At 33.1% G+C, this 12,593-nt stretch overlaps 1 protein-coding gene across 1 annotated transcript in view; it reads left to right on the top strand.

Annotated features, from left to right (window-relative positions):
• The window catches only part of LOC134710848 (peripherin-2-like), a 36,640-nt gene that overhangs the window by 10,284 nt on the left and 13,763 nt on the right, over nucleotides 1-12,593 (top strand). The window contains exon 2 of the mRNA XM_063571254.1: nucleotides 7,411-7,636. Within this exon, the coding sequence (XP_063427324.1) occupies nucleotides 7,411-7,636 (226 nt within the window). The remainder of the gene's footprint in view (nucleotides 1-7,410; nucleotides 7,637-12,593) is intronic.

The raw sequence follows: 12,593 nt of genomic DNA, 5'->3' as shown, positions 1-12,593 counted from the left end.
TTACTTATGGTAGCACTCCACAGTTAGAAAATAAAATTAAAAATGAGCCCCAAAATGTTTTATCATCTCCTATTCCTGGATTTCTAATACATTAACCTAACTGTTTGTGTTGTACATGTGCATATGTATGTAATCAGTATCTTCCATAGATTTAATTTTCCAAAGTTAAAAGGGTGAAAATTAATTCCTTTTATGTGTATCCATGGCAACATTCAGCATGTATTTACCATAAAATATTGCAAAAAGGGGGGTGAACATGTCATATATCCCCCCAAAATTTGGATCAAACTAGAATTTCAATACCTTTGAGTGATACCTTTTTTATACGACCGCAAATTTTGAAAAAATTTTCGTCGTATATTGTTATACGACCGCAAATTTTGAAAAAATTTTCGTCGTATATTGCTATCACGTTGGCGTCTGCGTCGTCGTCGTCGTCGTCGTCCGAATACTTTTAGTTTTCGCACTCTAACTTTAGTAAAAGTGAATAGAAATCTATGAAATTTTAACACAAGGTTTATGACCACAAAAAGAAGGTTGGTATTGATTTTGGGAGTTTTGGTCCCAACATTTTAGGAATAAGGGGCCAAAAAGGGCCCAAATAAGCATTTTCTTGGTTTTCGCGCTATAACTTTAGTTTAAGTTAATAGAAATCTATGAAATTTTGACACACTGTTTATGACCACAAAACAAAGGTTGGGATTGATTTGGGGAGTTTTGGTTTCAACAGTTTAGGAATTAGGGGCCAAAAAAGGGCCCAAATAAGCATTATTCTTGGTTTTTGCACAATAACTTTAGTTTAAGTTAAAAGAAATCAATGAAATTTAAACACAATGTTTATGACCACAAAAGGAAAGTTGGTATTGATTTTGGGAGTTTAGGTCCCAACAGTTAAGGAATTAGGGGCCAAAAAGGGACCCAAATAAGCATTTTTCTTGGTTTTCTTACCATAACTTTAGTATAAGTAAATAGAAATCTATGAAATTTAAACACAAGGTTTATGACCATTAAAGGTAGGTTGGTATTGATTTTGGGAGTTTTGGTCCTAACAGTTTAGGAAAAAGGGGCCCAAAGGGTCCAAAATTAAACTTTGTTTGATTTCATCAAGAATTGAATAATTGGGGTTCTATGATATGCGGAATCTAACTGTGTAAGTAGATTCTTAATTTTTGGTCTCATTTTCAAATTGGTCTACATTTAGGTCCAAAGGGTCCAAAATTAAACTTAGTTTGATTTTGTCAAAAAATTAATTGGTTGGGTTCTTTGATATGCTGAATCTAAAAATGTATTTAGATTCTTGATTATTGGCCCAGTTTTCAAGTTGGTCCAAATCGGGGTCCAAAATTAAACTTTGTTTGATTTCATCAAGAATTGAATAATTGGGGTTCTATGATATGCGGAATCTAACTGTGTATGTAGATTCTTAATTTTTGGTCCCATTTTCAAATTGGTCTACATTAAGGTCCAAAGGGTCCAAAATTAAACTTAGTTTGATTTTGTCCAAAAATTAATCGGTTGGGTTCTTTGATATGCTGAATCTAAAAATGTATTTAGATTCTTGATTATTGGCCCAGTTTTCAAGTTGGTCCAAATCGGGGTCCAAAATTAAACTTTGTTTGATTTCATTAAAAATTGAATAAATGGGGTTCTTTGATATGCCAAATCTAACTGTGTATGTAAATTCTTCATTTTTGGTCCTGTTTTCAAATTGGTCTACATTAAAGTCCAAAGGGTCCAAAATTAAACTTAGTTTGATTTTAACAAAAATTGAAATCTTGGGGTTCTTTGATATGCTGAATCCAAACATGTACTTAGATTTTTGATTATGGGCCCAGTTTTCAGGTTGGTCCAAATCAGGATCTAAAATATTATATTAAGTATTGTGCAATAGCAAGTCTTTTCAATTGCACAGTATTGCACAATGGCAAGAAATATCTAATTGCACAATATTGTGAAATAGCAATATTTTTTTTTAATTAGAGTTATCTTTCTTTGTCCAGAATAGTAAGCAAGAAATATCTAATTGCACAATATTGTGAAATAGCAATTATTTTTTTTAATTGGAGTTATCTTTCTTTGTCCAGAATCAACTCAAATCTTTGTTATATACAATGTATATTCACTTTTTACTACCAACTGATAAATTAAAATAATCTTTACCATTCAGTGATAACAAGCAGTTTTTTTACATCTTAATATCTTATGATGTATTTAAATGAGTAGTTATTGTTGCAAACTCCATTAGAAATTTAATTGAGATTAATTTGGAATAAGGGAAAGGGGGATGTGATTAAAAAAATTGGGTTCAATTATCTCATTTGAAATGAAATTTCATAAATAAAATGAAAATTTCTTCAAACATTTTTTTGAGAGGATTAATATTCAACAGCATAGTGAATTGCTCTAAGAGAAAACAAAAATTTTCAGTTCATTAGAACACATTCATTCTGTGTCAGAAACCTATGCTGTGTCAACTATTTAATCACAATCCAAATTTAGAGCTGAATCCAGCTTGAATGTTGTGTCCATACTTGCCCCAACCGTTCAGGGTTCAACCTCTGCGGTCGTATAAAGCTACGCCCTGCGGAGCATCTGGTTAGAAACTGTTTTCTTAAATCTTCCTAATGATCAAATAAAAAATGGGTGTCTTTCGCCTCATTTTTTCGTAAAATCCAATCACAAAGTTTGTGCGATAAAAAGTTGGAAAAAAACATAACAATAATTGCCGGACCAATGTATGGTATGGACATGCAAATACGGACTGTCATACAGAAAACAGCCTATATTACATATATTACATAAATTACATAACCTTGATGTTCATATAAACCCAATACAAAGGCTATTTTAATACTCAGCTATCCAAAAATAAATTTTATTGCACACTAGCTCTCATATTTAAAAAATCCACAGGGGCCAAAATGCGAAACTACACACCTAACTGTGGAGTGCTACCTTAAGGTGAAATTTTTCCCCTCCTGCCTCAATTTTTTTATGTTTTCTGTGTTCTACTAGTTGTTACGATGAAAATGGTACCTTTGTTTTTAAAATTGGTTCAGTAATAAAGATTTTATGAAGGTTAGCAGTTGGTGTTGAAACGCGACAAAAAGTGATTTTAAAATAAATGCTGGATCATAGTGAAAAACTTCAAGTCTGTCTCATTTTTGGGGTAAATTTCTAAAACTTTTCCCTTTTTTTTATTTGAAATTATAAAATTACCTTAAAAGAGGACAAACTGTACAAGTTTTAGGTGTTTGAAAGCACTTATAGGTAATTTTTGCTGTAAATAGCATACCTAACCTTGGTTTAGAAGCTCTCAAGCAGGGTATAAATTTCTAACAGTACTGGCATCATTAAATTTAATTAATGCCAAATTATGATATAAAATTCTGCTAAAAATGTTTATTTTCATTCAAAAATATAAAGCGATACATTCTGAGATTATCATATAAAGCACAATCTTTGGTTACAAGGGCAAAGCTAACGGGGTACAAATTTAAGACCGCAACATGTCTAAGTGTCAAAATGTGTATATTTGGTTGCTAAGGACAGTAAACAATAAAATTAACATAAATTGCATTCCTAGCAGTTTTTTTACCTTCAGAACTAAAACAAGAACATAAAAGACTAAAGATTTGTGGTCAATTTTAACTTTAAAAGTGCATTTCTGTGCTTTCTGATGTGCCATAAGGTAGCACTCCACAGTTGGAAAATAAAATTAAAAATGAGCCCCAAAATGTTTTATCATCTCCTATTCCTGGATTTCTAATACATTAACCTAACTGTTTGTGTTGTACATGTGCATATGTATGTAATCAGTATCTTCCATAGATTTTAATTTTCCAAAGTTAAAAGGGTGAAAATTAATTCCTTCTATGTGTATCCATGGCAACATTCAGCATGTATTTACCATAAAATATTGCAAAAAGGGGGGTGAACATGTCATATATCCCCCCAATATTTGGATCAAACTAGAATTTCAATGTGATACCTTTTTAGAAACTGTTTTCTTAAATCTTCCTAATGATCAAATAAAAAATGGGTGTCTTTCGCCTCATTTTTAAAAAATCCACAGGGGCCAAAATGCGGAACTACACACCTAACTGTGGAGTGCTACCTATAGTTTAAGAAAAACAGACCAAACAGGGAAACTTAAGATTGTGCAATGAACCGTGAAATTGAGGTCATGGTCAAATAAAACCTGGGTGACTTACATATAGATCATAAAATATTTCCATACACCAAATATAGTTGACCTTTGGCATATAATATTAGATAAAAAGACCAAAACTCAAAAACTTAACTTTGACCACTGAACCATGAAAATGAGGTCAAGGTCAGATGACATCTACCCGCTAGACATGTACACCTTACAATCATTCCATACAACAAATATAGTAGACCTATTGCATAAAAAATGATTAAAACAGACCAAAACACAAAAACTTCACTATAACCACTGAATCATGAAAATGAGGTCAAGGTCAGATGACACCTGCCAGTTGGACATGTACACCTTACAGTCCTTTCATACACCGAATTTACTAGCCCTATTGCTTAAATAGTATCTGAGATATGGACTTGACCACCAAAACTTAACCTTGTTCACTGATCCATAAAATGAGGTCGAGGTCAAGTGAAAACTGTCTGACGGGCATGAGGACCTTGCAAGGTACGCACATACTAAATATAGTTATCCTATTACTTATAATAAGAGACAATTCAACATTACAAAAATTCTTAACTTTTTTTTAAGTGGTCACTGAACCATGAAAATGAGAATGAGGTCAAGGACATTGGACATCTGACTGACAGAAACTTCGTAACATGAGGCATCTATATACGAAGTATGAAGCATCCATGTTTTTCTACATTCTATAATATAAAGGTTTTAAGAAGTTAGCAAACGCCGCAGTAGCCGCCGCCGGATCACTATTCATATGTCGAGCTTTCTGCAACAAAAGTTTCAGGCTCGACAAAAATTAGACTATAGTAATAAACATGCAATTTATATATATGAAGAGTAAAAATAATAATTTTTTAGCATTTCTTCTTGTTTTGTGCGTTTGACGTATCCTGCGATGTACATTACATTATATTGGGCATGTTACAGGTTTCATTTCATATTTTTTGCTTACAAGCTACAACTGCACATGAATGTTAAACTTAAAAATTAAATTAAAAAAAAAAACACATACTAGTAATGATAATTTAACTATTTTACTTCGTCTAAATAGCTGATTAACATGACGTCTTCAAAAGCTTTTCTGTTAATAGTAAAAACCGAAGTCGGTAACCCTATCCAGAGACATATCTCTGCCCTATCTATACTATTAAACGAGAAGACCTCATTTTTGGTGTCGCTTCTCTTCTTTCCACAATAAATTAATCAACACGCCTCTGTGTCCTATAGGTACAGTGCATAGTCGCATTTGTCATCCATCCATATGATTATTCAGATTGAGTTATTTTGGGAGAAAAACGAGAAAAGGCATCCGGATATTGTTCCGTCATTGGACGAAATTTTAAGTCTGATTAGACTTCCGGTTTGCGTTTTTCTGTAAACTGTATTTTAAGAATTCTATCTGCTATCATTTTAAGTTTACTATCCACGGCGGTCACATAGTTTAATAAATAGAGAGGGTATGTATACAATATCAGTGACCACCATGGATCGATTAGTAAACTTAAAATTGAAAGTAAATACACTATATTTATATAGTAATGAATGTTCATAATATACAGATAAGCGCTAAAATTATTCATGTGAACTTTTGATACCTTTTCTGAAATTCTCCAGTTATTAAATCTTTTACAAAATTCATTGATTACTAAAAAAGAAGATGTGGTATGATAGCCATGTTGAGGCAACACTCAATAAGAGACCAAAATGAAACAGAAATTACAACTATAGTTCACCGTACGACCTTAAACAACAAGAGCCCATACCGCATAATCAGCTTTAAAAGGCCCTGATGGGCTGAACTGATAAGGAAACACAATCCAAACCAGAAAACTAGCGGCCTTATTCATGTTCAAAAAATGAACGAAAAACAATTATGTAACACATAAACAAACGACAACCACTGAATTACAGGCTCCTTACTTAAATGTTCATAACGTACTCAATGAAATTGATAGAAAACCAAAAATTGGGAATTTTGGAAATAAAGGAGGAGGGATATAAAAATAAAATTTTCCTGTCCCAAATAACCTATGACTTATGATACTTTTGCTGAAATTCCCCACTAAATGTATTATGTTCATATTGAAATTGATAGGAAACCAAAATTGGGAATTTTGGAAATAAAGGAGGAGGGATAAAAAAAAAAAAAACATTTTCCTGTCCCCAATAACCTTTGACTTAAGATACTTTTGCTGAAATTCTCCAGTCATTCAATATTTTACATAATTCTTCCAACAACACTTTACATACTTTCAACTACGCTCTGAATGCCCGCGATTTCGCGGGTGTGATCTAGCAGGAACATATATATAAGTTAGATATACTGTTCCCAGGTTCTAGTAATATTTATTTCACATCATGATTAACCCGCCAAAAACACCGGGAAAGTTGTATGCACTAGACAATGCCAACTATTTAAACAACATCTGTGACTACCCTATAAAGTTACAAAAAGAAACACTCATTATTTAAAAATTAGTTCCATTGTTTGCTCGTATCCTGAAAACACGATTTCGATCAAGTTTTTTTTTCAATTAATGCTTCTTTTGGTAACTTCATTGGTGTTTAGAAGCCTTGACCAAAGTGTATCATTCTAAAAATGTACGTACGGTCAACGCTTTTACAACCCTTTGAAGTAACCAAAAGAAGCATCGAAATGAATGTTAATTTCAGAATGACTCGAGATTGATGTTAGCCAATCAAAATAACATATCATAATGAAACATACATCTAATGTTATTATCTTGAAATGAATGTTAATTTCAGAATATTGAAACAAACATGTAATTTAATTATTGGAAACCAAGCAAATTATGGTACATGTACAATTTCGACAAAGTTTTCTGGGCACCGAATGAAGGTTGTGAATTATTATTTATAGGTTTGAATCTTAGCAATGTTGAGTTGTAGCTTAGGGAGCTACCATTTGATTTTTATGGGGGGGGGGGGGCTAGGATGAAAAATTTTGTCCTGCCTTTTTTTTTTACTGTAATCTTTGATCTGCCTTTTTATTTTTCACTCTGTTCGGTCCTGCCTTTTTTTTTTAGTTTATCCTAACTTTTTTTACCTTAATTGTTGTCCTGACTTTTTTTTTTGCAAGTGTCTCATCCTGCCTTTTTTTTTAAAACTCAAACCCCCCCCCCCCCCCGCCCCCCCCCCCCCCCCCCCTAGCTCCCTTACTTTAAATTACTAAATTTATAAATAAAGATATTATTATTTTTTAGAACATTAATTGAAGGAAAAGTGGTCACAGACAGTGTACCTTTTAGCTGTTGTGACTATTTATCACCAAGACCCTGCATTCATCACGATATAAGAGACAACAATCTGCATATAAAAAATGCAAATACTTTGTCAAAGAGAGGCTGTACACATATATTGATGAATTACTTTGATAATGTTGTCCTCCTGCCCTCTGGATATGCAATTCTGATGGCCTTCTTTATACAGGTAAATATAAAATATATATAATTATCGCTATTTTGTGAATTTTTCCTTTGATCTTTTTTTGTGATAATTTTCATATAGATCTGTGATATTGTGATTTTGTGACATGCTACTCGCTTGAGATGGAAAATTGTCGTCGAAACTAAGGAGGCACGTGGCGTTGCTAATGAAATTGACATGAAATTGACAACATCGTCATAGTTAAAATAGCGATATATAACAGATTAGATAACCAACGATTATCGCTATTTTGTGGATTTTCCTTTGATCTTTTTTGTGATAATTTTTCATATCATGCTACTCGCTTGAGATGGAAAATTATCGCTAGAAACTAAGGAGCCACGTGGCCGTTGCTAATGAAATTGACATGAAATTGACAACGTTGTCATAGGTAAAATAGCGATAAACAGATTATCATTGGTACTCTCAACTCGATTGCATTTCTCGCTTTCGCCGTGACAGGCTCAAGCGAGAAAATCAATCTCGTTGAGATAACCAACGATAATCTATAATTTTCTATAAATATGTAAAAATAAATGTAGTGAGATATCCATCTAATGGTTGGGGTACGGAATCGGCTGAGTGGAGTAGTGACGAGTGATAGTGAGATTAGAAATCGAGAAATTAACACTTCTGGTTCTACATCCTGTCGATACTTATAGTTTGGCATTCTCCAGGTTCAAGATTTTCGTAGACTGCTTTATATGGCGACTAAAGTGCTATACTAAATCAACTGTAACTATACTGCTATTTTGGTCTTGGAGAACACGTTTGATTTAGTTACTTGAAATATTGTTTTGATAAAGCTTACAGCAACTGCAATATTATATTTAAGCTTATGCAAGTCTAGATATACAGGTGCATGTACGGGTTTAGGCTTTAGTTTATTTAAAAACATTTATATACAAAATGATAGATCAACTTTGGTTTGTTTTGTAGATTTTTTTAGTAATATCTAAATTTTTAAATATTTTCGGACTTTTCCATATATGATTGTTCAACCTGAATATATATGTAAATTAAATTAAGAAATTATATAGTAACAAGAAGATGTGGTATAAGTGCCAATGAGACAACTCTTCATCCTAGTGAAAATTACTTTTATTAAAGTAACATCATAAGTTACGGAACAAAATAAGCTAATTTTTTGATAGCCTATAGAAGTTCTTTGTGAAATATTTGATTTATCTTAATGGCGGGAAAAGAATAACTCTAACTTTGTATTTAGCATTGACATTATTTTGGTCTCAAATCGTTAAAAAGACACCTGGAATCTGCTTAAATTTTGGCAATGAAAGAAAAGAAATGCATTTTATCCTTTGTTGAAGGCCTTATGGTGAACTGGATATGAATATCAGAAAAAATAAATAAGTATAAATTTTATACTTTTTGATGAACTGCAAATTAGATTTTCTGTAGAAAAAAGTTCAGATCGATATTTTAAGGGAAAACGATTTTAATTTTTCTTTTCTCATAAAAGACACGTCATATGAATTTTCGTTAGAATTGATATGCTATTCATTGCCACTGAACTTTGCGTTGTACCAATATGTAAATTATAGAGGTCACCGAAGTCGTTAATTCTGTAAACATTATTCAAGTGTCACTGTATTATTAACTGAAAACGTCTACTAGTATATTAAAAAGAATGGAAATAACGAGTTATAATATTAAATTGCATGCGTCCGAAGCGCTTTCCGACATTAACTTTATCAGCAAAGCTCAAAGCCGAATATTTAAATTGAGGCAAGGATGTATAAGAACCGAAACAGTTGAAGAACGATATAATAAAAAAGGACCTAAAATAATAGCCACATCATTCTAACTTAATTTAATAAGGCCTCCTTTGTCTAATTGAATTGATAGCATTGCTGCTTGGTAATTTAAAATTTATAAACGGACAATCTTTTCTGAGCTGATAGTCCACATAATTTGCGTAATGATAATAGTTGCCTTGCTGTACGGAAGACTCAAATATGGATACCCCTGAGATCGATACACAGTAAACGAATTATGTATAACCCTTATCAATTTCATTATCAATATGATAGAATTTGAACTTCATTGGCAATAGCAACCTATTATACGAGAACATCCGTAATACAGGATTTCGAGATATATGTCTGTTTTAAGTCAAAATTGCTGTACTTTTTAACGATATTGACATGTACGTGTATTCTATACTTTTTTGTTTTATGTTTCTATATATTCGACACAATGAAATTTAATATACATTTTTCTATGTGCATATGCCAGTTTTAAATATGAACCAAAGGCTTCGGATTTCCGTAGAATCGGATTTTTTTGGGAATTTTTAGGAGCACCATAGTCTATTCTCCGAGTCCTGTTCAAGCACCATTTGAGGTCGTCGCATCATTAATGACATGGTAAGTTTTTGACTGAAGACAAACTAGTGATAATTTAAAAGTATAATATATTGCATTATCCAAAATGTAAGATAAAATACCAAAAATTTAGTGTTTTTTTTTAAAATCAATTTTTAAAACCATTTAAGGGGGATAACTCTCATAGTTTTTTTTTTAACATGGAATGAAAGTGAAAATATACATTTGACTTTGTAGAAAGACAATACAATATTGGGATCATTTTTTATTTTTATTTTCTAAAAGCTGCAGCCATGTTATAAAACTTGTCTTCCCTGTTTTATGCCTCATAGATTTCTTTTTATTCACAAAAATGAGTTTTTCCATGAACACAAATATGGGCAATTTTGCTTAAAGTCTGTTACGGTGAATTAAAAGTCTTCAAGATTGATGCTTTAACTTTATGGTGTATTCCTAAAAGCTCAGCATTTTCTGACGTTTTGATTTTCGTATGTCTACACAAGATGTCATACATGTAGGAGTACCAATTTCTCTGCACTAGATGCTCAAATAAACAGATTGTTGTTTTTTTTCTTCTAAATCATCTATTCTTTGAGTTATGAGCGGAAAAGAAATCTTTGATATGTATGTTTTAGTTTAAATATATTTCTTTATAGTACTATTAGTGGATTGGGAAACCTCTATTGCATCATATATTAATGCCTTTCCACTGAGCGGGTTCGAGTGCTGGTTGTATTAGACTGCTCTATTTAGAAAACTACAAAGGTGTCATTCACGTGCAAGAGATATGGCTCTCTCTTATAACGGGTCAGCCATTTATCTCCCCCTTCCAACGGACTATACTGTTTTGTCAGATTCCCGTATCCCGCTTACACTATGTACGTAAGCAATTCTCATGTTTTTGTCATTTCCCGGGTCCCGCTAGACCTCAGTTCCCGTTTTCATAACACAATAATTTGACTTTCGCGGGTCACGCTTACAAAAAATCGGCAATCCCGCGTCACGATTGGACCCCAATGAGACCCACTTAAAAGGGAGAGTCGAAAAATGTATGTTTTGTAAAGAATGATGATAGGAAATGATGACTACTAATCAATGATACTGTTTCTGCTACCAGAGTTCCAATCCATCTTGGACTGGGAAAAAACGCCTGGAATTCTATGCCAATAGTTTCAGGCTGGAAATGTCTTTGTAAATGAAAGATTAAAGACTTTTGAATCTTTCACAATTAATTTTAAGTTTCAGCTATATCCATTTTTAATTTTAAACTCCCTGGTCGTTCCTTTTCAAGTGAGTACACTTTTATGTGTTGCACAAAAATAACTGTACAAAGAAGCTTGTCTAAAAGCCTTAAAAGTAACGTATGTTGCTTCATCTCTATATCGTTTGTGCTCACCTTTGATGAATGTGAACATTTTATAGAAATTTGGAAAAATCCTGATTTGTTTTGTCATTTTAAAGGGTGAGAACCATGTGCTACTCATAAACAACTCATATCTGCGTCATAAACAACTCATATCTGCGCCAGTGTTATTTTGATTGAAGTATTCATATATAGTAGCTGCATTATATGTGTCATTGTTAATGCTGTTGAGTGAAGGAAGTCTACTAGAGTTGGTATCAGTGTTGACATGCGTTGCCCAAATCACTGTTGATAAGGGTGGTTTTATAACCCTTAGTCTTGTTATAAATTCACATGAGATTTACAATTATCAGCAATGCTAAGTTATAATGTGATACCTGTTTAGATCAGTTTTGCTACCGTAAATCTTCGCTTTTGGTCGCTTCATTTCTCAGGATCGATAATGCTATTGGTGGACTGCTAGTCCCCGATTTTATCCTTAGCTCAGTAGCCAGTGTTTTTGGTATTGGCATGATTCAGAACTTACCTTCCTTAAATTTCACTTTGATAGATTAAGATATAATAAAGTACCTAAGCTTCAAACTCACACAAAACGACTGCTAGCCCCTTTGGTGGTCATATGACTACTCGCTCCATGAAAACTAGAGAAAAAAGTTAAGACAACATCGCTCCATGAAAACTTGAGAAAACAGTTGAGACAGCATCGCTCCATAGAAACTTGAGAAAACAGTTGAGACAGCATCGCTCCATGGAAACTTGAGAAAAAGTTGAGACAGCATCGCTCCATGGAAACTTGAAAAAAAGTTGGAACAGCATCGCTTCATGAAAACTTGAGAAAAACGTTGAGACAGCATCGCTCCTTAAAAACTTGAGGCAGCATCGCTCCATGAAAACTTGAGAAAAAGTTGAGACAGCATCGCCCCATGAAAGCTTGAGAAAAAGTTGAGACAGCTCGCTCCATGAAAGCTTGAGAAAAATGTTGAGACAGCATCGCTTCATGAAAACTTGAGAAAAATTGAGACAGCATCGCTCCATGAAAGCTTGAGAAAAAGTTGAGACAGCTCGCTCCATGAAAACTTGAGAAAAACGTTGATACAGCATCGTTCCATGAAAACTTGAGAAAAAGTTGAGACAGCTTCGCTCCATGAAAACTTGCGAAAAAAGTTGAGACAGCAGCGCTCCATGAAAACTTGAGAAAAAAGTTGAGACAGCTTCGCTCCATGAAAAAAGTAGACACAACATCGCTTCATTG

Source organism: Mytilus trossulus, chromosome 3, assembly GCF_036588685.1.
Source record: "Mytilus trossulus isolate FHL-02 chromosome 3, PNRI_Mtr1.1.1.hap1, whole genome shotgun sequence".
NCBI lineage: Eukaryota > Metazoa > Mollusca > Bivalvia > Mytilida > Mytilidae > Mytilus > Mytilus trossulus.
This window is presented reverse-complemented; position numbering and strand designations above follow the sequence as displayed.